Source organism: Paramisgurnus dabryanus, chromosome 21, assembly GCF_030506205.2.
Source record: "Paramisgurnus dabryanus chromosome 21, PD_genome_1.1, whole genome shotgun sequence".
NCBI classification, from domain to species: Eukaryota; Metazoa; Chordata; class Actinopteri; order Cypriniformes; family Cobitidae; genus Paramisgurnus; species Paramisgurnus dabryanus.
This window is the reverse complement of record NC_133357.1, coordinates 509101-536311: the sequence shown is the minus strand read 5'-3', so window position 1 is coordinate 536311 and position 27211 is coordinate 509101. Positions and strand designations below refer to the sequence as shown.

General features: G+C 35.7%; 1 protein-coding gene and 1 long non-coding RNA gene across 2 annotated transcripts; both read right to left on the bottom strand.

Annotated features, from left to right (window-relative positions):
• Nucleotides 1-2376: 2376 nt before the first annotated feature.
• Nucleotides 2377-3939, bottom strand: LOC135775327 (uncharacterized). Its single transcript, XR_010543859.2, has 3 exons — nt 3795-3939; nt 3512-3647; nt 2377-3423 (listed from the first exon to the last, which is right to left on the bottom strand). It is a non-coding gene; the product is annotated as an uncharacterized lncRNA (long non-coding RNA).
• Nucleotides 3940-8486: 4547 nt separating this feature from the next.
• LOC135775134 (uncharacterized) lies at nt 8487-18780 on the bottom strand. The gene is made up of 22 exons (XM_065285153.2): nt 18635-18780; nt 18289-18345; nt 17916-17969; nt 17687-17822; nt 17503-17612; nt 17374-17430; nt 17115-17250; nt 16928-17034; nt 16372-16507; nt 16184-16290; nt 13012-13083; nt 12909-12932; nt 12716-12772; nt 11389-11442; nt 11144-11279; nt 10958-11067; nt 10831-10887; nt 10579-10714; nt 10390-10496; nt 9439-9574; nt 9250-9356; nt 8487-8851 (listed from the first exon to the last, which is right to left on the bottom strand). The coding sequence occupies exons 1-22, from the start codon at nt 18693-18695 to the stop codon at nt 8811-8813; spliced, it is 1998 nt and encodes a 665-aa protein (XP_065141225.1). The 5' UTR covers nt 18696-18780; the 3' UTR covers nt 8487-8810.
• Between the last annotated feature and the right edge of the window lie 8431 nt (nt 18781-27211).

Below are 27211 nucleotides of genomic sequence, written 5' to 3'. Positions count from 1 at the left end.
CACCTTAGTGGTAGACCCCTAGAGGGTTTTCTTTCCGCAGCGATCTTAGTCCCGCCTGACGAGTTCGCTTCCCAGTTCGCCTAGTCACTATCGTGGGTTAAGGAACAAGTAGTGACCGGCCTCTGCTTCAACCCCATTTCCGTTCCCTTAAAGAGGAGAGTCGGAGGGTTTACGCAGGCACTGGAAGGGTCAGCTTCAGTGGCGCTTTGGTAGGGATTCCCAATTCGTCGGTCACGACGTGACGTCGTAGTGACCGACTGAAAGGGAACGTCTCGGTTACATATGTAACCCTCGTTCCCTGAAGGAAGGGAACGGAGACGTCACATCCCGTCGCCACAGTTTGCTGTTCCACTGCTGATATCGGCCGGACCCTTTCCTTCTGTCCAGCTTTCTCAGCAAAAAATAGCTGATTTGATAACTGCACCTGCCGCTCATTAAATACCTGTGTGGCGGGGCGGCGCCGGCAGATGCAATTATCTGCATGCCAAGTTCATTGGCGTTTTAAAGGTTTCTCGAAGCAGATAGGTCACCCGCGAAGCGGTTCCCAATTCGTCGGTCACGACATGACGTCTCCGTTCCCTTCCTTCAGGGAACGAGGGTTACATATGTAACCGAGACATTATTCACTATCAAAGACAGTGTTTACACCATAAAAAAAAGACAATTTGGTGTTTCATCATATGAAAAACAACATAAATAAAAATATTTGTCACAAACAGCAGCTTTTTATGTAACTTCAAAGGGTTTTCTTTAAAATAATATAAAGATATTGCATTTATTCCACTGTATGTGGTTATGGGAGCACTTCAAATATTTTTAGGCGGAAATTAAATACAAAAAGGATATTATTCCTCCCTTCGGTTGGAGTAAAATAACTTTTGCATTTATTATGATAGAGAAAAAATGCATTTTCCTCTGTAAGCTGACAATAGCTGGAATCAAACAAAACTGTCTGTAGGTTTCGTTACCACTCAGGGCCAGAGTTATACACTTTTAAATACAGACTTTAGAAAAAAACATCAAAAAGCGCCTATTTATTTTTGTGTTTATTAGAGGACTGACAACACATACAACCATGTTGAGCACTTTTAACAGTGTTTTATGTAATTTCAAAGGGTTTCCTGTAAAATGATACCAAACTTTTGTATGTGCACCTCTGCTTGTGGGTATGGGAAGCTTTTGAAATTGGGTAGGCCAAATCCAGGCGGAAATCCCCAAAATAGCCTCAGAGTGTAAGAAGATAAATAGTTTTTTTGTGTCCATGGCACGACTTTCTTTTTTGTGTTCAAATTTTTTTCTAAATAATTGTCGCTTGGGGTTAGATTTGGGGTTTGGGTTAGGATGTACTTTTATGCAGGTGTCTACATGTTTTTCTTCCGCTTTTAAATCTATTCTCGTCTGGAGTTGGGGTTACAGTTGGGGTTTGGGTTATGATTAAAAAATGTAACAAAGTGATTCTAACCCCAACCCGAAGCCACAATGTTAAGAAAATAGGAAAAATAAATGAGAAAACAATACATAAAATGAAACGAAAAAGAAAGTCGTGCCACGGACACGAGAAACTATTTATAGAAATTTGTGCAAGTGTCACGAAAAAGACATTTGTGCGCAAGGCACGTAAAAAAGCTAAATTTCGTGCAATGGACACGCATAAATTGATCAAGTTTTGCGTTCTATAACACGACTTTCCGTGAGATCAGTCTTGGTAATTTTACCCAAAAGCTTTTCTAATGTGTTTGTGAACACATCGTTGTGCTAATTTGGCTAAAGATACTGTTGTCCCATAATGTATACAGATCCACAGTATTTTACCTGAAAGCACCCACTCTCTGTTGGTAAGGGAGTGAGGAGCATTTAAAAATACAAAACATTTTTTGCACCCACCCCAAAAGGGGCATTTTGGACATATTACAACAAATTATCTGTGGGATTTAAGCTGAAACATCTCATAAGTCTCAGGCATGCCTAGAATGTGTCTATTACATCTTGTAAAAATTGTCATAATATGTGCCCCTTTAAAATCAGAGTTAGGGTGTCAATTAAATAATCTGTACTGACAAATTATTGTTCAGAAAAATCTGACGTTTTCAATTATTGTATATAATTATACAGCAGATTGAGTGCATAATAAATGTTTTGTTATATGGTAACCCTTTACAATCAGGTTTTGTTCATTAACACTAGTTTACATTAACATTGTTACGAACTGTCCAAAACAAGATGAAAAAGAGACAGGATCCATGTGCAGATGAAGTGTTTAATACGGCAAAATAATCCATCCCACGAAAACAACGGCAAGGCCTGGAAACATGACAAGACATATAAATGAAGAGTTCAGATGCGAAAGCGGCTGCCTTTCCGATAACTACCGGCTGCCTCTACATTATCCCGCTTATTACACGGCTACTTGTCACATAAGAAAAAAAACGGACATGAATATGAATTTGAAACATTTTATTGGCATATTTGTTTTAAATTAACATTTTTATCCTTCCGCGAAACTTTGCACAGATGCATAAAATGATCGTAATACCTTATTAAGATCCTCTGCTTCATACTTGTCTGTCTCCATATTATCTCTTTTAGCCAGTCTTTGAGAAGTTTTAATGCCCATTCTGTATTTTTTTGTGTGTTGGCTTCGTAGTGCTCTATTTTAAGTTCAGTCTCAGTAAGCTGTCTGTGTCTTGTCGTGGTTGTCCAGTGTTTGTCACAAGATGGCGCCAAACAGTAATCTTTATTGATCTTTATTGGCGCGGAGCGATTTTACTCGTACAAGTAGTACCGGCTATGCGTTATTACTTTGGAGTGGTTATTATTTGAAAAGAACGAACCTGCAAATGTCTCAACTGACCAATCAGAATCAAGCATTCCAGAGAGCCGTGTAATAAAGTAAAATAAAATATAAAACTTTTGTTTAAATGTAGCTTAAATAAATGGATTGCAACCACTTACCTTAAAAAATTGATTAAATTCAATGAATCATTTATTTTAGTGCAATTCCATATATACTATACTGTACAAACTGTATTATCTATTGCCCTACCCCAGTCCCAACCCCAACCATCATAAAAACCTATGAAGAAGTACTATTTGTTTAAGCCGTTCAGTTATACATTATTCATGTCCCTGCAAACCACATATACAAACCCACACAAACACACAGAGTAAGAGATCAATTGAAACTTACTACAGTTGATACTGAATGTGCGACCTCCACAAGTAGTCATTTTCTGTATTATTGCATCTGTAGGCAGACAAAAAGCTATTCATGCAAAAGTTAAACACTTTTTTATAAGTGTTAACATGAACTTACTTGATGGTATACAGATGTAGGACACGTTCAGATATTTGTAAGTTTCTACACAGGGATCACTGAAAACTGTGCTACTTGCAAGAATGGAACAATCTTTTCGTCCATTACATCTGTGAACAACATACAACGTTAAAGAAATGTAAAAATCAATGGAAATGTATCAACATGCTTTAAGCTGTATGTTTCCACTGTTCTTACCTAATGGCCAGCACACTTAAAGATGAACTCTGAGTGCATTGAACATTTGAGATCTGGTTTGCTGGTTTTCCACTGGAGCAAGTTGCACTGTTCGTACGTCCAAAATTGGCTGAAAGCACTTTAATGCGTCCCTGGTCTGTTGATAGAAAATTATTATAACACATAATAATAATTTAATATAATTTATATAAATTATAAATGTTGTATATACACTTTTAATTGTGCTTAAATGTTTAAAAAAATTGTGCAAATATATTGTTTTAATAAAATCCAGACAACTCACCACAATGGAGACTGGCAGTGTTTGAGTCACAAGTGATTACCTCTGTTGTTAAATCTCAAGAGAAAGACAAATAGCATTTAAAGAGTATGCTGCAGGATTACATTTACTACTCGTTTTCATTTAAAATGCTTGACTAGAAGCTTGCATTCACATCAGATTTATACGACTCCTGTCTGACTACAAGGTAACGCTTTAGATTACAGCCCGGAAAGTACTGCGTAAGTACACCGAATTTAAAGCATATGTTTCTGTAATTATAGTATACTTATGAAGTACGTACGTGTAATTATAAGGGAACAATTTATATTATTTGGGGAATAAAGGGGTAACAACCAGGAAAAATACAAATAATATATGCAGTAAAGAACTGTGTAAGTACAGCGAATTTACAGCGTATGTTTCTGTAATTACGGTATACTTATGAAGTATGTACGTGTAATTATAAGGGAACAATTTATAATATTTGGGGAACAAAGGGGTAACAACCAGGAAAAATACAAATAATATATGCAGTAAGTATTTTATAACTAGGGCTAACTATTTTAATATTACATGGTATGTATGACAGCTAAAAATGTGGGGAATACAAATTATCAATACAGTAAGTAATTCATAACTTCGGACTAACGATTCAAATATTAGGCCTACGTGATATGGCGTAGGCTACATGCAAAACAATCTTATGTTTGAGCATAATTTAGCGAGAACACACACATTCACTGAATTTGGCTCGATCACACTCCTCTCCAAATATTGCTGGTGCGTGGTGATCGCACTGGCGTCATACATGGATTCTGCAAACTGTGGGTCTTCATTCAATCATAGTCATACACCACATATATTTTTGGAATAATATAGGTAGGCTATTAAAAAATATTTAGGCATAGGCTAAGTATTTTTTTAAACACAGGGGTACATATTTTATCATTTCATGATGCATGATGATGGAGATTACTAAACAACAAAACTTGAAATACAGTTAATGTGTTTTTATTAGTACCATACTATTTTCTGTAGTTACTGTGTAAATATAACATTGTTTTTGTTGTTACAGTCTAAGTCAATTTTTTACCCCCTTGTTTCACGTAGTTACAAAGTATAGCATCTGCGGGCTGTAAATTAAAGTGGCACTTGTTACCCCCTTGTTTCATGTAGTTACAGAGTAATTACAACATCTGCGGGCTGTAAATTAAAGTGGCACTTGTTACCCCTTTGTTCCCAAAATATTATAAATTGTTTCCTTAAAATGACATGTATGTACTTTATAAGTACACTATAATTACAGAAATGTATGCTCTAAATTGCTGTACTTACACAGTACTTTACTGCATATATTATTTGTATTTTTCCTGGTTGTTACCCCTTTATTCCCCAAAAATTATAAATTGTTCCCTTATAATTACATGTACATAATTCATAAGTAAACTATAATTACACAAACATACAGTGTAAATTCGCTGTACTTACGCAGTACTTTCCGGGCTGTAATCTAAAGCGTTACCGACTACAACTGCAACAATATCCAATCTAAATTACACAACCATATATAACTATATAATGTTTACAAACCTTCAACATTTTATGTATTACAATAACCTTTTCTGAAGTTTACAAACTCATTCCCCGCCATTAAGACGCTTCCCTGCCAATGAGAGAATTTCCGGCTTTCCGCAATACCGCTATTATCCACCAGGGGCGCACTTCCGTAACTTATACAACCCGGAAGTAGCGCCTCACGTGAAAGAGAGAACTCCGTGTATGTTTTAAAGATCGATCTGTATCTTATCTCTATCAAAAGTCCTTCACAAAATGATTCACAAAATCATTTGATATATTGTTTGTTTATTTATTTAAAAAAGGAAAATTTTTTGGAAGACATTAAAGTTTTGTGAAAATCATGAAAAATGCTGGCGCCGGCTGGCAACTTATAAAAAAACGCTGGCGGGGAAAGAGTTAATGCTGTCTCTTGTTACCTAAACAAGCAATTGACTGAATGCTGTGCTACTCAAAATACAAAATATGGCAACAGTAAGAGTAAAATTCAACTGACATGAAAACATAAGTGATTCAACTTGGAAAAGTGGCTCTGTGCTAAATTAGTTCCTGTATATTATGGGGGGTGGTAGAGGACCTGGTATTTACATTACAGATACTGTACTACAGCAAACCTACTTCCCCCTTTTCCAAATCAGAGCCTCATCTGATAGCTGTTAAGGCAGCAGAGGTCGCCTTAACCAAATATTTTCCATAATTGACTGATTTTTTAAAAAGAATAACTGGAAAATCTGATAGTGCTGTTCGTCATAAAAGATAACATTGAGGGTAATTTATTGCAACTTGTAAAAATGTAATTCACAGCCTGGTCTTGTGGCAAGTGTGTGAAAAAAGCACTGGTCTCGAAACCCTCTCGCGATACGCCGCGCTGCTTAAGTTAAACACATTCCAGCAAGCGCGTTCAGAACCAGATTAAAACTGCAACACATGGTCATCCGTCTAAGGTAAAGACACAAAATCTAATGACAATAGTCTGTAGTTGCAAAAACTGAACTAATCACACAGAACTTACCACACGTGAGTTGAGCAGTTTCACCATGACAGGTTGTGAGGTCCACTGCTTTGACACCTAAAGAGACAAATGGATATTTATAAACATTTATAGGCTACCACAAAGTACAACAAAGCACCATAATATTCAAGAAACAGAATATGCTAGATTTCAATCAGCACTTGAATAATCCACAAACAAGCAATTACAATATAGTATGTATTATTTTAGCTCATTTAATAAACTGTGTGTTGTATTATTGACAACTTCCTGGAAATGTTTCTCATGTGTAAGTCTTTACATAATATACATTTATTACTTTAATAAAAGTACATTATCTGAAATGTACAGTTTTACTTTAGATTTTCTTAATTTTCCACAAACATAAAAATTTGATCTTACCACGTTGGAAAAGTAGCACCAACGCTGAAAAGAAATGATGAAACAAAAGTATACATTTTACTGCTCATATTTACAGTAGTAGTAGTTTTTTCTTAAAAAACAAAAACAAAACATTAACATACTTACAGAAAAATTAAGCCTTTCTTGTTGCATTTTGCCTGCAGATTATGGATGCTGAACAAGATGAAATAGCTCAGCTTCAATACCCCAAGTTTTTAAATTCAAGCTACAGGTATGTAGATTCCTAACAGCTGTCAGCTTACTACCTGCCCTAAACCTACTTTTCATAAAGCGTAATTTACATAGCCATTTACAAATGGGACACTATGGAATTTCTTTACGCTCACAGTTTAGGGTGTCAAGAATGTAAATATTTCTTACTGACAAATAATTATTCAGAAATAGTTTCCATACACTATGAAAGGGACAATTTTAACAAAAAATTACTGGGTGCACTGATATATCGGCCGATGATGCTTGCTATGGTTCTCAATGAATTACGGTGAAATGCTGCTACATCCAAAAGCCAGAGGGCGCTCTCATGCAGAAACTCAATATGGGCTGCAGACGAAAAACCATACACACTCCAGGAAATGGCTTAAGGATATATTTATATTGCTGTTCTTCTAACATTTTCAGGTATTTTCGTGATAATAAAGAGTATGTATATGATTGTTTGACGAGTGTTTGTTTTTCAAATGCATGTAATAAACGACTCAAACTAATAGTGATTTCAGATCGATGAGGACTTACTGATCAAAAAGCCGTAGTACTTTAAATAGCTGTGAATAATATCGGCTGTGCGCTTCAGAATAGTTATCGGCCGTATTAGTGTTTATCAGCATTTATCGGTGCACTCCTAAAAAATGTATGCAGCAGATAACTACGTTTTATGTTAGGTAATACTTTACAATCAGGTTTAATTCATTAACACTAATTTACATTAACATTTTTACAAACAGTACAAAACAAGATAAAGAGCAAGGATCTGTGTGCAAATTGATCGTTTGCAGCAAAATAAGCCGTGGCATATAAACAGTGGCAAGCTGTGGAAACGTGAAGAGTTCAGATCCAAAAAAAACTGTAAAAAAAGTAATATTAAACAAAAGCTCTCTCCACAAATCTGCTTAGTCCCACCCTCGGGCAATTCATAAAGTTTTCAAAACAATATTTGAAGCCCCCCAATACTCCATTTCTACCCAATGTTATGGTTTTAAAGCTTAGCATGCCAGATGTAAATTCATTGCAAAATAACCAAACAATAAGAAATCTTATTTTAATGCAGTTTGTCTTTGAATAATTTTAAGTCCAAGAACCCCTTGGAAATCTGTTGAGGCCCCGGCCTGTTTAAGAATCAGTTTTAGAGGAAAGTGTCTTTGAATAAGTCTTGCATAGCATTGATTTTTCAGATTTATGAAACATTGCTGTCATCAAACAGCTTATGATCAAAGTGGTCATACTAGAAGTAAACTATACCACATTTGAAGTGGATCAATACCTTTCATAAGTCATGCATTTTAAAATAAAACCCATTCTTGTCTTAAGGGAACTTTTAGGAAAAGCTCTGGATAGACCTTTGATCAACCAGTCAGAGCTCACAAAAATGAAATGTGACACATTTCAAAGTTGTTTGCATGTTAATGATTAAGAAACATTTAGCTGTAACATGACATTACTTGTTGACTTTATTTTTAATAATGGTCAGGTTTTGTTGTACATGTTGAATGTACAGATAAATAAACGAATCACTTCAAGGCCAAAACAATAGTGTCTACCATTCAGAGAATTAAAACGTGTGGGACTAAATCACATAAACCTAAAAGGGAAGTGCAGTGATTTAAAATCATTGTGGACTAGATCTACAGTATACAACATGAAACAGTTTGCATTTGAATGCAATTTATTGAACCAAGTTGGTTACATTAGCACAGAATTTGTGATTCAAAGTAATTGTGACAAACATTCACTGATTTCAGATATTAAACAATATCAGGCTATGACAATGTTTGAAGCATGCTCAAATCTCAGTTGAAAAAATGAACCACAAGATGTCCACATCACTGTACAGGTCACACAAGTAGACGATTTCTGACGATCGGAGATGCTGGGTCTACATTGTAAAAAAAACAAATTTTATAACATTTGCTAGTCTTAAGCAGTAATTTATATGCACACAATACAGTTTGGTATAAAACTGCATTAGAGAAACTTATGGGGTAAACATTTTTAATGGTTTTTTTAAGGGGGAGCTACTTCAAATAAAAAATGTAAAGTGCTTTTCAACCACCATTGAAAATGACGTTTCCGTTAAGCAAAGTTATGCAACAAAATTTTTCCCCTTGTGATAAACCTACAAACATCCATAGTGCAGTGACTTTTGGAATGACTTGAATAGCTACCGTACGAAAGCATTAATGGCAAGCCCCTTACTTGCTGCAAAATCATTTTCTATAAGCGCCTTTTCAATTTGATGGTTAATGGAAACGACTATAATTGTAACTAACTTACTTGGGCCACAGGTGTAAGACACACCCAGGTATTTGTAGGTTCCTACACAGGGATCTCCAAAAACTGCGTTACTTGCAGGAATGGAACAAGCTTTTTGGCCATCACATCTGGCAAAGTACAGAATTCAAGTTGGTTTTAAAAGACTAAATCATTTTAAAGTCACGTAACTTAGGTTTACAACGTACTTACCGAGTGGCCACCACACTTAGAGATGAACTCCGAGCACACAGAACATTCGAGATCTGACCAGCTGGTTTTCCAGTAGAGCAGGTTTCATTGTTTGTACGCCCATAAGTGGCGGCACACACTTTTATATACTGATGGTCTGTTGAGAAATAGCATAAGAACCAGCGCACACGTAATAAACATTTGCCCTTATTTAATGTCCAACCTTATCAATCACCTACAACTAACTTGTGCTCAAGCCAAATCATAGGTGTCAAAATATATATATATATATAATACACACGTGAAGTTTAAGCAAGATTGCTTTTGCCATTCCAACAAGCAAGAGTTTAAAAGATGTCTAATAGCCATACATAAAACCATACATGCAAAAAATGTTGCTTGTCATGTTTTCCTAAACTAAATTTTGAAGACGACTTATTGAAGAAACCCAGCCAATACGCTCTCCTGAACACAGAGGAGTCTAAGATGGCGGAGCTACCGGAAGGTAGTTATTTATGTTAATAAAATTTTAAATATGGATATTTCTACAATAAAACTGCACGGATTACCCTCAGAAGACCTTTGTTTATCTCCCTGGAGTCGTTTGGATTTATTTTGTGAAGGATGGATGCACTTTTTTTGGACTTGAAGGTCTTGGACCCCATAACATTACATCAACTGAAAGATCTAAAACATTTTCTAAAATATCCGAAAATATGTTTGTCTGAAAAATGATGGACATATGCAACTCGGACAGCTTGGGGGTGAGTAAATCATGGGTTTAATATCATTTTTGGCCGAACTATCCCTTTAAGCTACTTTCCATTGATAATAGTTAGAAACACTGCAGCAATCTTACCAAAGCATCCTTGCTTTATAAATGTGGGGGTGAAAGGCAAAGACAGCAGCAAAATAAACTATCAATCATAGTGGAAGTAGTTCTTTGTGAACAGAATCAAAATGTTAACTTACTGGGGTGACAAATGTAGGCCATGTTCAAATATTTGTAAGTTCCTACACAGGGGTCCCCAAAAACTGCATTAGTTGCAGAAACTGAACAAGTGCGCGCTCCATCACACCTACAGTATAAAGAGAATTAAGGTCACTTATAAACACAACTAAAGCCTTTTGATGTCCTAACGATGTTCATAACTTTCTTACAGATTGGTCAGCACACTTAGGGATGAATTCTGAGTGCACTGAACATTTGAGATCTGGTCAGCTGGTTTTCCAGTAGAGCAGGTGGCACTGTATGTTCGCCCATAATTGGCAGAAAGCACTTTAATAAACATATCGTCTGTGGACAAAATCCCCCCACCTCATAAATTTTTTTTAAACAGTCCACATGGGATTCTTAAAAGGTTTGTGGCATGGCAAATTTCTTAAATAATATACAGATCAATTTGAACTTACTACAGTTGATACTGATTGAGTCTCCCTCACAAGTAGTCCGTCTTTGTATTATTGCTCCTGTAGTGAGACAGACATTCATGCAGATGAAGTTAAACACCTTTTAAAATGAAAGTTAATATTAACTTACCTGATGGTATACAGATGTAGGACACATCCAGATATTTGTAAGTTCCTCCACATGGATCACCAAAAACTGCGTTACTCGCAGAAATTGAACAATCTTTTTGTCCATCACATCTGTCAACACACAACATTAAAACGTAAAAAGAAATGCATGCCGTATAACCTGTAATGACGTTCATGCTGTTCTTACCGACTGGCCAGCACACCTAGGGATGAATCCGGAGTGCAGCTAACATTTGAGATCTGGTTGGCGGGTTTTCCACTGGAGCAGGTTGCACTGTCTGTACGTCCATAATTGGCAGAAAGCACTCGAATGCGTCCCTCGTCTGTTGATAGAAATGTTAAACTATAAAGTGTTATGAATAATTTTTCTAAAATGTGCTTAAGGTTTTAAAACTGTTGAACTTTAAGGTTAACAATATCTGGAGAACTCACCGCAATGGAGATTGGCAGTGTCTGATTCACAGGCGATTACCCGTGATGTTAAATCTTAGAGAAAGACGGACATCATTTAAAGAGTAGTAATGCTACAGTGTTACATTTACTAGTTTTAAAGGCTTGATTAAGTTTCCATTCACAGCTGATTTTCAATCTTAACTCGAATCTATAGATCTTACATATGGTTTACAAAAAAATGACCCTGCTCAAGTTCATGTAAACCTGATTCTTAATGCTCTTGTTACATGGAGAAGCAAAAGCAAGTGACTATACTCTGAATCATATGGTGGTCACTTCACAGAGACTGCACTGCTCTCATTCATTGAAGCCCTAAGGCAGACATGGGAAAACTACAAATCAGCTGTACTGATCCTACTGGATCTTTCTGCCACTTTTGACATGGTCAATCACCTCATCCTCATTTTGACCCTCAAGGCTATGGATGTCTCTGGCACAGCACTAATGTGGTTCAAGTGTTACCGTTCAGGAACATTTGGTCATTTAGGGTATTCTGGAGAGCTGACGTCTCCAAACCCCAACATTTTAATAACGGGGTACCTCAAGGCCCAGTGCTTGGACCACTGATCTTTTCGATATACATGACATCCCTAGATTCTGTCATTCAGAAACATGGTTTTTCCTACCACTGCTATGCAGATGACAACTCCACTTGTCGTTCCACCCCAAAGATCCCACGGTTTCTGCCCGCATCTTGGGATGCCTGTGGGACATCTCACACTGGATGAAGGATCACCATCTGAACCTTACAAAGTCAGATCTGCTTATCATCTGAGCCTAAGATTCATCACAACCTTTCCATTCAGCTAGGTACTTCAACCATTATGCCTTCCAGGGCATCTGGAAACCTGGAAGTGGTCATTGATCAGCTTAGCTTTTCGATGCATGTTGCTAGCACCGCCCGGTCTTGTAGATTCATCCGCAACAATTTTAGAAAAATTAGAGCTTTCCTAAATGAGCATGCTACGCAAGTCCTAGACCAGGATTTTGTCCTGTTCAGTCTGGGTTATTTCAATGAGTTGTTGGCCAGAATCCCAGCCTGCACAACCAAACCCTTACAGATGATTCAGAACACAGCGGCAAGAGTGGTCTTCAAAAAAAATAAAATGTTTTACTAACCCATGGCTATGTACGGTGTTAGACTTGAGACTAGTTCTAGTGCACTTATGCATTGCACTTCTGGTGTTGCTCCAATTGCTTCTATTATTTACCTCATTTGTAAGTCACGTTGGAGAAAAGCATCTGCTAAATGACTAAATGTAGATTTCATAACAGTGGCAAAGGCTAATTAAAACACAGTACTAACCACAGGTGAGTCGGGCAGTGTCTCCTTCACAGGTGGTGAGGTCTGTGGCTTTGACATCTAGAGACAAACAGCTATTTATACACATGTACATCAAAGTACAACAAACCACCACCAGATCTACTATTATTGTGGATTTGTATAAAAGCACTTGCTAACTTAATAATTGTGTAATTTAAACATTCTCAAACCTTACCACTTTGGCAAAGCAGCACAAACACTGAAAAAAAAAAAAGTATAAATGTCACTTCTCATATCTACAGAAAATAAGTTTTGGCTTTAAAAACATATTTACATACAGAAAATGAGGCTTAGCCTTTCTTGTTGCATGTTGACTGTGCAGATGAATGATGCTGGATACGATGAAAAAGCTCAGTTTCTCTAACCTAAATGTGAGATGAGAAGACTAGAAAAGGCCATTTTATGATGCTGGTCTAGATTGTTAACAGCTGTCAGGTGGTTACCTGCAACTAATTAACTTATCAGCGCTGTATGGTCTGAGAGTAATTAAACCACACCCACTGATTAACATAGTATTTGCATACAAGTTGACTTTAAAAATGAAAACAGAAGAGAAATGAATTTAAAATTCAGATTTCTTTTTTTGTTACTGTTATTGCGTGAGCGGTAATAACAAAACTTTTTAAAATATATTTGCAGTTTCTTTTTTCATTTTTCCCTTTTAATTTTATTATTGTCAGTCTTGCCTCCAGATTGTATTGAAAATTAAATATCAAACCATCAACTTTATTCTTTTTCATTTAACATGCATTATCACCTTGAAAATGAAATAAATAAAAAATATTTTTGCACATAGTTTGCGTATAGTTTTCTATAATGAAATTGTAAATCTGGTTATATTTGAATTTGATCATATAATTAATTTCAAATCTGCACAAATTCCTATAGGCACTAATATTTATAATTTTATGTATTTGATGCATCTTTATGTATAATGGCCGCATGGCTGAAATAGACAAACGCATTATTTATAAGAGTGTGGTTCCTTCCATAAGGGTATAGAAACCGCAAACCGAGTTGAAACTATATAACTTGAAGACTGTAAATCGGGATAACTAAAAATAAATATAAAAATACTTCACATGTATTTATGTAGGCCTATATTTCCCATCCTAAATGACGTCCACTGTTATCACACAACGAAATATGGAACCTCAGAGCATTGACTCTATGCAGACTTAAAAATCTAACTATAACTTTATACTAATCAGTTTTGACAACTTTTTTTCATAGAGTAAAATAAAGTTGCTTTAACTCAATACAGTGTTAAATGTAACTCTGAACTCACATTTCCATTGCACCGTAATTTTAACTATTTTTTAACTCAGAGTTTATCACGTTGTTTTTGTAGCGTGGTTGGTGTAACGTTAATACCATGTGCACAGTGTGGTAAGATGTTAATGAACAGCGTCTTATTTAGTGTACCACTGAATTCTTTCTTTAAATAGGCTACTAACTACACACTGTGATTATAAATTGCAGCACTAGGTTTTTCCTCCCCTATTTACTGTTCGTGGCTATTTTTGCCCCATTGACTTTCATAATTTTTTGATTGCAAAATCCATGACATCTTATAGTCATGCACTCCAAATTGTTGGTGGTTCACCCTGTTGCAAAGAGGTAGTGAATTTGCCTAGAGTTTGTTTTTAAAATTTTAAAGCATTTTCCCAAAATGTGTTATTACATTTGTCATCAAATCATTCCACTCATTTAAACAACATTGTGACCAAATTAAGAAGCACGTGAATGAAAACATCCAACAGTAGATAAGGGTTATTTTAATACTTGTATGCAAACCCATTGTGACTGCCATGTAGGAAATTCTAGATGAACTGGAACCGCTATTGGTTAGTCCGATTTTAGAGTTTGAGCAATATGAATTTTAATGTAAACAAACAGATTTGAAACCTGTACCAGCTGTTAAAATGGTTAAGATTGTAAATAATCGTTGCGGTAGCATCACATCTACATGAAAGAAATTTGGGTTATTGAAACACAGCACCATAAGTCCCTAAGGTCAGGTTTTGTTGTACCACGTTGAATGTACAGAGGAATAAACTGATCATTTAAAGTCCAAGACACCAATAGTGTCCTCAGTTAAAGGAACAATATGTAAGAAATGTATATCAATTAATCATAAAATGGCCCTGATATATCACTAGACATTAAGAAATCATTTTCATTTCAAATACTTATCACTCACAACAGTGGTCTGGCCAGGATATTGTCATTTAAAAAGTGGAGTTGCAGCCCTCAACTGATTTTTTATGTTGTCATTTCGTGTAATGGCCACCAGTTGTGTGATTGCAGTACCAGTTTTAGCCACAAGTTTTGTGATTGCAATACCAGTTTTGGCCACAATCCTACATACTGTTCCTTTAAAATAAATCAGATTAAATGTAAAAGTCACGAAGTGCAGCATAATATTTAACTGGAGGGGAGCTTTAAGGATGTATCCTGCAGATTTAGGATTATTTTTGGACCAGAGCTACAATACACACTTCAGAAGAAACAGTTTGCATTTGACTGCAATTTATTGGACTGGCACAGTTGGTTATTAGCTCAGAATGAATCTTACACCAAACGCTGGAAAAATCAAGAATTGGGACTCAAGGTGACAAATGTCCACAGATATCAATTACACAATGTCAGTCTATAAAGATATCCAGAAGATTCCACAGGTCTCAAAAGGGGATTTGGTGTAGATGTCTTCACTTCTAGGTCAGAGAAACTGGGTCTACCCTGTAAAACAAAAAGTCAAAACACCACTTGCTATCAAATCTTTAGGAATAACCTATAAGCACACATTACAGTATGGTATAAATGCATTATAGAAACCGATCCGGTAAACATTTTATCTTAATGGTTGCAGATTTTAAGGGGAGCTACTTCACTCAATTCAGTGCATTTGTAAAGTGTTTTATGATAGATGTTGCTTCAAAAGGAGTTTGATAAACCACCACTGTGAAATGACAGTCTCCATTGTGATATGCAACAAAATGTCACTTTTGCTCTCTGGATAAGTCATTTAAAAAAAAAAAAGATCATGACATCGGATTTTGGTAGATTTTTGGAAATCATAAACACTAGCTAGCAGGCATGTTAAAAGGCATTAATGGCAAGCCAATTAATTGCGAGCAGGAACATAGATGGTTTTTGTAAGGCTGTAGTACACGAGCAGACATCGTAGAAGAATGATCTCACTTATGCATACAAGGAGAATTGTAAATGAGCAACTAGTTTGTTTGACAGTATTTCTCTTTAAAAGGCTTGAAAACCCCTCACGCAAGGGTAAAAACATTCTGCGAGATATAAATAAAAAAAAAATTATATATATATATATATATATATATATACACATATATAGGAGTTTGTAAAAGTGATGCGTTTCCATGAGCAGGTTTTCCATTTACAACTTGAAGGTTAATGGAAACTATAATGGTTACTAACTTGAGCCACAGGTGTACGAGACATCCAGGTATTTGTAGGTTCCTACACAGGGATCCCCAAAAACTGCATTAGTTGCAGGAACGGAACAAACTTTTTGTCCATTACATCTGTCAACACAGAATAAACCATTTAAAATAAAGGCAATAATTTTAATGTCGTGTAACTTGTAATGTTCACACTGTTCTTACCGAGTGGCCACCACACTTAGAGATGAACTCGGAGCACACAGAACATTTGAGATCTGAACAGCTGTTTTTCCAGTAGAGCACGTTTCATCATCTGTACGCCCATAAGTGGCAGCACAAACTCTTATATACTGCTTGTCTGTAAAAAAGTAATTGAAACATTTGCCATTTTATGTCCTTATGCAAGACTTGGGTTGAACATGTTAACATATCATTTACAGTACTACTACTAACCATGTGATCTGAAGTGAAACCATTGGTGTGTAAGAAAGTATTCAGGGTCTGATTGATAAAACTAATTAACGGTTCATTAGTTGGTTTTAGCACTAAATTTACCTATTGGTTTCTGGGGGCCTTTTAAAAAAAAGCTACTTTGCATTGATAATAGTTGGCAACACTGGAGAAAGCTTACCAAAGCTTGCTTACACCCATCAATATGGGGGTGAAATGCAAATACGACAGCAAAATAAGCTCATAGTGGAAGTAGTTATTCATTAACTAGTTAAGTTTAAACTTAAGTGTCTGTAATGTATATACCAGAATCACAATATTAACTTACTTGGGTAACAAATGTAGGACATGTTCATGTATTTGTAAGTTCCTCCACAGGGGTCCCCAAAAACTGCATTAGTTGCAGAAACTGAACAAGTGTGCGCTCCATCACACCTATAAAGAAAGAATTCAAGCCATTTATAAAAACCACTTAAAGCCTTTTGATGTCCTAATAATGTTAATAATTTTCTTACAGATTGGAAAGCACACTAAGGGATGAACTCTGAGTGCACTGAGTATTTGAGGTCTGACTAGTTGGTCTTCCAGTAGAGCAGGTGGCACTGTTTGAGCGTCCAAAATTGGCAGAAAGCACTTTAATAAACATATTGTCTGTGGACCAAAAAAGAATTATGCATGAAACTGATCTCAATCTCTTTTTTTAACTGTCCACATGAGAAAGGGTTTGTGATGACAAAAATAATTGGATATACACACACATCAATTGAAACTTACTACAGTTGATACCGATTGTGCCTCCCTCACAAGTCGTCTGTTTCTGTATTACTGAACCTATGGAGACAAACAGCCATTTATGCAAAAGAAATTACACTTATTTAAATTAAAGTGTTAATATTAACTTACCTGATGGTATACACATGTAGGACACATCCAGATATTTGAAAGTTCCTCCACATGGATCACCGAAAACGGTGTTAGTCACAGAAACAGAACAATCTTTTTGTCCATCACATCTGTCAACACAACATTAAAACGTAAAAAGAAATGCATGCCGTATAATCTGTAATGATGTTTACGCTGTTCTTACCGACTGGCCAGCACACCTAGGGATGAATCCTGAATGCAGTTAGTATTTGCGATCTGGTTGGCTGGTTTTCCATTGGAGCAGGTTGTACGGCTTGTACGTCCATAATTGGCTGAAAGCACTTTAATTCGCCCCTTGTCTGTTAATAGAAATTTAACATTAGAGTTGTGTATACTTCTCGAATCGTGCTTCAAAAGGTTTTTACATTATATTATATTTGCAAACAACTCACCACAATGGAGATTGGCGGTGTCAAGTTCACAGACAATTTTCTGAGATGTTAAATCTTAAGAGAAAGACGAATAGCATTTAAAGAGTAGTAATGCTACAGTGTTATGTTTACAATATTTAAAATGCGTGATAAGCTCCCATTCACATCAGATTTCACGATATAAGTTTACAAAAATAACACTGCTCTAAAGTATACAGCATTTAAAAAAAAAAAAAAAAAAAAAAAAAAAAAAAAAAAAAAAACTCATCTTTATGCATCTTGTTAACTGGACAATCAAGTGACCACTCAGAATCTTATGCTATACTACACAATACATTTATATGGCAATCATAAAATGGCAAAGACTAATTTATTATTAATACACAGAACTAACCACAGCGGAGTTGAGCTGTGGCTCCTTCACAGGTGGTGAGATCCACAGCTTTGACACCTAGACAGATAAACTATAAGTTATTTATACACAGTTACATCAAAGTACAACAAACCACCACCAGATCTACTAAAACCAACACAATATTCAAGAAACAGAATATGCTAGATTTCAATTAATACTTCAATAATACAGACATAAGCAACAATACAGTATGTGTTTTAGCATGTTCAATAAACTGTGTGCATGGTTGTTGAAAACTTTCTTGTAATGTTTCCTCATTTGTATCAATTTTAATAAAAGGGTTTGCTAAATTAGTAAATTTAATTTAAACATTCACAATCCTCACCACTTTGGCAAAGCAGCACCAACACTGAAAAAAAAACAACAGTATGAATGTCACTGTTCATATCTACAGGAAAGAAGTTTAGTCTTTAAAAACATATTAACATACAGAAAATGAAGCTCAGCCTCCCTTGTTGCATGTTGACTGTGCAGATGAATGATGCGAAGGTAGTTAGGGAAATAGTACAGCTCAACTAACCCAAGTTTGTTTAGAAACAAATGTTAGCTGACAAGACAAGAAAATGCCAATTTATGATGCTGGTCTAGATTGTTAACGGCTGTCAGGTGGCTACCATACCTGCAACCAATTAACATGTCAGCTCTTTATGGGCTGAGAGTAATTAAACCACACCCACTTATTAACATAGAATTTGGATACAAGTTGACTTTAAAAATGAAAACATAAAAGAGAACATAAAATGAAAACTGAAGTCTACATTTTAATTTTATTTTTATCACTGTTATTGTGTGAGCATTAACAAAAAAAAATTTTAATGTTTTGCCTTTTAATTTTAATATTGGAAGTCGAGATTGAGGTAAAAATGGAATGTCAAATCATCGATTAAATTTGAACATGGGACATTATCATAATTTTTGGCATATATTTGGCATACAGTTTTCTAAAATGTATGGGAAAATCTGTTTTTTTCCCTCTCTCATTTGATCGACTTAATTTATTTAAAATGGGCAGAAAACACTTTCAATAGAGAGGTTTGAGGAATGTGCGCCTAGACCAGCAGGTGTCGGTATTTCACAACTGAATCTAAAGTGGTCAGTCAATGGCCGTTTTTTAATCCGAAGGCTGCAGCCTCCGGAGGTCGCATAGGCTGCATACGTGTTTTATTTAAGTTAACTGAGCATTAAATTTGCAAATCATAATATTCTGCATATTACAACAAATTACGATTAACTAATAATAGTCAACTTTATAATTAATAATATTCTGAAGTTAGTCTTAATGACGTATGCAGTCTGAAAATGTGACCTCCGGAGGCTGGAGTACCGGTTATTTTCTAATTCATGTAGTTTCCCTTAATTTCTTACCGATTGATAGCACACGAACAGTACAGTTATTACAAGGATTGTAGTACTTTATACAAAGCTTCACCTCAAGTGTAAACACCATCGTAACAGACGACCATGGTTTTTATGCACAGACACGCAAAAAAACAACTCTGTAACTTTTAGTCAAAATGTAACGCTTCGAGGCGCTTGTCTATTATTTTGGCAGTCAGCAGAAGCGGCGTCATCGTGTGACGTCATCGCTCTTACTGTACTGATAGGTCAAAACATTTTAAGCGTTTTGTCAAATTCACAATGTTAACAATATTAATCACATACAGTAGAAAATTGTGGGTATTCAAATAGACACCCATGTCTTTTTTTCAAACAATTTGTAGTAGCCTACAATATTAGGATTTTTCCTATTCAGACAAGACTCCAAATAATATAGTATTTACAGAAACTGCAGCCTGAGTTGAAACTACTACTAGATAATAACTTGAAGACTGTATAAATTTGGATAATTTAAAATGTATATAAAGATACAGGCCTATATTTCCCATGTATTTTCCCATGTGTATATTTGTGCAAAAATTCGTTTGAAACAGTAGGTGTAGGCTACATGTCATATTCTTACCCATGTTAAAGGTTAACAAGACTATAACTAAACACCAATCTTGCTGTCTACAAGAAAGAAATTAGGTTTATAAAAACACGTCAACATACAAATAATGAAGATCAGGTTTTGTTGTAACATGTTGAATGTACAGTATGGATGGATAAAAGTTCGTCTAATTTAAAGTAAGACATTAATATTTTCTTTATTTAAAAAAATGGATTAAAACAGTTAGGACTAAATCGCATAAACCTAAAAGAAAAGTTCAGCATAAAATGTAACATTTATAAAAAAAAAGGACTATCTACAGCAGTGGTCACCCACCGTGTGCTTATTTAAATTAACTGAGCATTACATTCGCAAGTCATAAGCATATTACATTAATTTACAATTAACTAAGAATAATTGTCAGCTTTATAATTGTTAATATTCTGAAATAAGACTGTCTTGATGACGTATACCGCCTACACATGCAGCCTCGGGAGGCTTCAGCTAGCGGCCAGCGTGAGTGTAGAGAGAAAGCGCGAAAGGCGGAGCTTGAATTTCAGGAATGTCCCTAGTCAGCGAATGTATTTCAGAGATGGAGGCACAACATGGATTCAGCCAGTCGAGCGACTCGACCGTATGTATTTTAAATAGCAGATTCTACACTTACGGGAATACTTTGATTAGTGGGTGGAAGTAATTACACATGAATGAGCACATACTTTTGAAAGAAAACATGGGTTTTTGCTAAGAATTAACTCAAAAAAGTACACAGTGGAGCTTTAAAGAATGATTATTAAAATTCTGAATATATTTTTTTCCACAGCTGTTTATATTCTTTGCTTGTGCCATCTTTTACCACTCACTCCAGTGGAAATATTGTGTAAAATGTGAAAAAATATTTGAAAATGTTTATTATTTTTTTATATAGTTATTTTATGCAATGTTTTCAAATGCATATAATTATTTAAGCTGGTTAACATAGTAAAAGTCGTTTAATTGTGTTTGAAGTGATGTCACACCACAGGACATCCCGTCACACCACAGGACGAAATGAGCCAATGTATGAACATTTATGGTGAAATTTATTGAATACTTTTGTAACAAACAAATTCATTTGCATCTCTATTTGAACATTAATAAAAATGCAACATATCAGTACAATCTTATTACTTAGTGTAAGAATTTGAACTAAAAACATAGTAAACAAGACATGGTCATAAAGACCATTCATTTCTATTTTTAACTTAAAAGACTAAACAAATATCTTGTTTCTCAGGAGAAAGTCATTACAATCATGCTGAAATAATTGAAGGCATGTTAAAATCATCAATTCAGCTCTTTGAACAAAGATTCCAGTGAAGAGACATTTGACATTCCTTTAGCTTTCTTTTCTTAATATCTGTTGATGGAATAGAGACAGCGATTACATGTTTTCTATACAAGTGTACAGCTTAGAGAATGTTTCACCAACTCAATTTCCCTATTATAAACTTATTTACTTTCTCCTTCTCTCCCTAAGGATCTCCTTATGCCTGGCTTCATCCTGAGCTAACCTTTCCCGGTACCTCCCTTACGAAAATTAACCATGGTTTTACTATAGTTAAAACCAAAAAAACATTGTAACTGTAGTAAAACCATGTTAACCACAAAATAACCATGGTTTTGACAGTGAAACCATGGTTAATGTAGTAAAACCATGGTTTTGCTTATAGTAATCAATACACCAAAAAACCATGGTTACTACACTTTTTATTACTATAAAACCATGGTTAATTTTCGTAAGGGCTCCTTGTACTTTCTTTGCTCATGCCTAAAAACTGTCAAAAATCACTTTAAAAACAACGATCAGTGACTGTTAACATACACATACAACAAACAAATGAAGACAGATATATATTTATGTTTAATATATGTATAATATAGGTATATTATGTATAATGAAGACCGATATATATTAATGTTTAATATATGTATAATATAGGTATATTATATATAATATTGTAACAGCCAGAGGTCTGTTACTACCTGCCTCTAGGGGGAGTTAATGAGCTACCCACCTGCTAGTATTAAAGCCTGGCTTACCACAGAGCAAGAGATATGTGAAGCATGGCTTTGGCCTTGAGTGTTTCAAACAACCCTGTGTCCTGATTGGGAAACTTTTCTTTTATGCTCAATCCAAGTAAGAAATAAGCTTTTTGTCGGGTTTATGGGAATGTTTGTTTTGTTAAATCAAATACTTTATTGTTCTGTTTTGTTCACTTCTAATGTGTATTATTTCTTGTGTATAGAAGGACTTCTAATATAATGGTGAATCTCACCCCATGGGCTGCAGGCCACAGGGATTAATTGGATCCCAATGAATGGGTTCCTCATATTTGTCCTTTAAATGGGTTTGTTGCATAGAAGGTTCCAAGCTGACAGTGTTAGCTGCATGAGTGGATTCCTTTGCATTTCTTCACCCTTTCTGGATTCCAAATTCATCTGGACATTTGTTGGACATTTTGCTGAGGCAATGGACATTTCAAATGAACACCTCAGATAAGCTTTTTCACATTGTTCATCGTCATCAATCTTACCACTAAACTGTTGTTTACCTTTTATGTAACCTGTGTGTGAAATTGAGAACTGTATATCTTCATGGTAAATTATTGTTATATTGGTTTTGTGTTTTGATACAGTTTTCAATATATATAATTTCACTTCAATTCACTGTTTTGTTGTGGTCTCCTTACACATATTTGTATCTAAACTCGCAATTGGTTTTCTAAGCCCTCCCAAATTTCAGATTTATAATAATCTAATTACCAGGTGTAGTCTGTGATTGTTATAATATTGACAATATTTGTTTAATATATGTATATAGAGACAGATATATATTTAGATTTATGTTTAATATTGCAAACATAACAGACATCTGACTTAATTATGTCACACTACAGGACGGGCTGTCACACCACAGGACTTTTTCACCTTGGCAGCCATTTTGAGTCATTGCTATACAAGACTGAGCTTGGACATTACAGTAACTGAATAAGTTCATTGTTTTAAACCTGAATATGATTATTTTTTTATATTTTTCTTGAACTAGATCAGTCACACCACAGGATTATCAAAAATGGACACGTTCATGGTCTGACAGAAATGATGAAATTTATCAAATTAATAAGAGATTACCACTCACCTTTTAACCCCCTTTAGCACATCCAAACATCTGGGGGATTTCCTGGTAGGGGGGTTGACTAAAAGACACCTATGGCTGTCCATGTAACTGCCATTACAAAAATCTAATATCCTGTGTCACACTGCAAGACAGCATTTGTGTTACAAAACTAAATGTACTGTAAATGTTATTTTAGTACTTTTTAGCATTTTGAAAACTTAAGTTAATTAAGCAAATATATACAAAATAATGCCAAGGCATTTATTAGCTGCTCCAAATCTGCTTTATTTTACTAATATTTACATTTGATGAGTCATCAATGTTACAGTCACACCGCAGGACATTCTGCTATTCATCTTGAAATATGAACAACACCAAATACATTTTACGTCCCAAAATCATAATGTTAAAATAAAATGATGTTCTATGCCCCACTGGCATGTGTTGTTTTAGTTGAGAAATGCAGTTACATTTACACTTAATTACAGAAAAAACATGCATCACGTCATCTGCCCCGGATCTGAACATTTGTGTAGGACAGCTGGTATACAATAAACTTTAAGTTTATCTATGAAGAGACACTGTAAAACAATAAAACCTCAGGTGATGTTGTTAACATAAATTTGAATCTCGGGTGGAGCTGTTACAGACTTACAACTCTTTTGTTCTCCTAATCTCTTTATCACAAAGGTTTTTACCCTGAACAGTCTTCTTAACCTTCAGGCTCACATCATTGGGTATCTGCTGAATATATATATATATATATATATATAAAATGTTATGTTGTTCTGAGATTGCAATTTTATATTCATATGTAGTCTCATTTTGAAGGTCATGGTGCAATGGTTAAAAAAGTTTAATTTCTATAATTCTAAGAGAAAGTGTACCAAAGTTTAGAACTTAAGACATAAACTTCTGCGAGGGGTGTCACCTCATGAGGAGATCTAGATTACAGATGGTTAACAGTCCCATTTGGTACTCCTTCAGGTCATGAGGACTGACCAACCAGTCTCATTCTGTGTATATATGGTGGCTTGCTTGGCAAGATATTTGGGGAAGCATTCTTTAGCAAGAATCTTAGAATGTTACATTTCGACTACAAATATGATACACTTTTAATACAGATTAATGTTTCCATGGGTGAAATGCTCCTTTAAGATTATGAGAATTTATGATCAACAGATAATTGGTATTATATACAACCCCAAATCAGAAAAAGTTGGGACACTGTAGAAATTGTGAGTAAAAAAGTAATGGAATAATTTACAAATCTCATAAATATTAAATATTAAATCATAAATATTGGCTCATTTTGGATTTCATGAGAGCTACACATTCCAAAAAAAGTTGGGACAGGTAGCAATAAGAGGCCAGAAAATTTAAATGTACATATAAGGAACAGTTGAAGGACCAATTTGCAACTTATTAGGTCAATTGGCAACATAATTGGGTATAAAAAAAAACTCTCAGAGTGGCAGTGTCTGTCAGAAGTCAAGATGGGCAGAAAATCACAAATTCCCCCAATGCTGCAGCGAAAAATAGTTTTCTAAGTTTCTCAGAGAAAATTGCAAAGAGATTGAAGTTATCATCATCTACAGTGCATAATATCATCCAAAGATTCAGAGAATCTGAAATAATCTCTGTGCGTAAGGGTCAAGGCCAGAAAACCATACTTGATGCCCGTGATCTTCGGGCCCTTAGACGGCACTGCATCACATACAGCAGGGATGGGCAACTTTGATAGTGCCGAGGGCCAGCATTTTTCTCCTTTATACCAAGGAGGCCAGAACCACACGCACAATTTACATCATTCTTAATTTCCTTTATTAAGAAAACACAATATACAATTAACCTGTCTTTAAAGATTTTAACTATAAAACTTAGCAATTATGCTAATTCTAAATCATAAATTTATTTTCAGTGGACAAGCATTTCAGATAAAACTTCTTAACTGCATTGCTTTAACATCTGTAACAAGCAAGGCACTTTTTAAATTAGTATAGAGGAGTTTCTCATCCCGACCTTAGAGAACAAAATTATTTGAAATAAATAACACACAAATTCAAAACAAAATATATATAAAAAAATGTTAATAACAATGTATTTTACCTTTCAAATCTGAGAGCAATTCTGGCCAGAGTACGACCCATCACCCAAACCAGTGGCATTGGTTTTAACCCGACTGGACCCGAATGTAAACTGATGTGTGTGCAGTCTGCAGCCCCGGTGGCCTCGGAACAAATTTGGCGAGCTGCTCCATTTGTTTATATGACGATGACACCAAGGTAACCCACTAACATTTACATTTAAAGGGCCCATGTCACAGGACTTTTTTAAGATGTCAAATACATCTTTGGTGTCCTCAGAGCACATGTGTGAAGTTTTAGCTCAAAATACCATATAAATAATTTATTATAGCATGTTAAAATTGCCACTTTGTAGGTGTGTGCAAAAATGTGCTGTTTTGGGTGTGTCCTCTAAAAGGCACATGTGCAGATCAAGTGCAAACACTGATCACAATGATGGTGGTTTGTTGAAATTGAAACTCAATTGTTCTGTGAATTATTTTCTCTCTGCACTAAATGGCAATGCTGTGGTTGGATTATGGGGTTGGATTATTATAATAAGAGCTCCTTATGACATCATAAGGAGAGCCAAATTTCAACGACCTATTTTTTCATGTGCTTGTAGAGAATGGTTTACCCAAACTAAGTTGCTGGGTTGATCTTTTTCAAATTTTCTAGGTTGATAGCAGCACTAGGGACCCAATCATAGCACTTAAACATGGAAAAAGTCAGATTTTCATGTCATGGCCCCTTTAAAAATATCTGACATGTCTGTTAGAACGAAAATTAACCTATCGCCAGCCACACAATGTCGCAAGCGCTCTTGCAAACAGAGGAGAGGTTTGAAAAGGACATTGACACACACATGCGAGAGTTCAGGGCTTCTCGGGTCCGTTCGGCAAAAACACATTCATTTTAAATAACCCGAGACCTGATTATTGTACCCGACCCGTGTCCGAGGCATGCGTGAAACTTTTAGACCCGAACCTGAAGTCTTGGGTCGGACCTCGAGTTTTCGGACTCCGTTAAGACCTCTTCTTCACATAAGCCCAAACATGGGACTATGCTTACTGTGAGGATCCGCGGGACCTAGCGCCCCCTCCTGGTTGGGAGTATTTACGTCCTAATACAAAAATCATCATTTTAAAAGTATTTGATTAAGTATAATATGGTCCAGCGGGCCGCCAGTTGCCCATCCCTGACATACAGGAATGCTACTGTAATGGAAATCATAACATGGGCTCTGGAATACTTCCAGAAAACATTGTCAGTGAACACAATCCACCGTGTCATTTGCCGTTGCCAGCTAAAACTCTATAGGTAAGAAAAAAACCCTATCTAAACATGATCCAGAAGTGCAGGCGTTTTTTCTGGGCCAATGCTCACTTAAAATGGACTGTGGCAAAGTGAAAAACTGTTCTGTGGTCCATCGAATCAAAATTTGAAGTTTTTTTTTGAAAACTGGGACGCCATTTCATCCGGACTAAAGAGGACAATGACAACCCAAGTTGTTATTGGCGCTCATTTCACAAACCTGCATCTCTGATGGTTTGGGGTTGCATGAGTGCGTGTGGCATGGGCAGCTTACACATCTGGAAAGGCACCATCAGTGCTGAAAGGTTTATCCAAGTTTTAGAATCAGGGCCGTGCACAGGGGGGTGGCCTGGTGGCTAGAGCAACTGCCCCTCTGCCCTAATCAGCTGAGGTGCCCCTCTCACCAACCGCCAACCCGGGTCAAAGTGTTCTGTT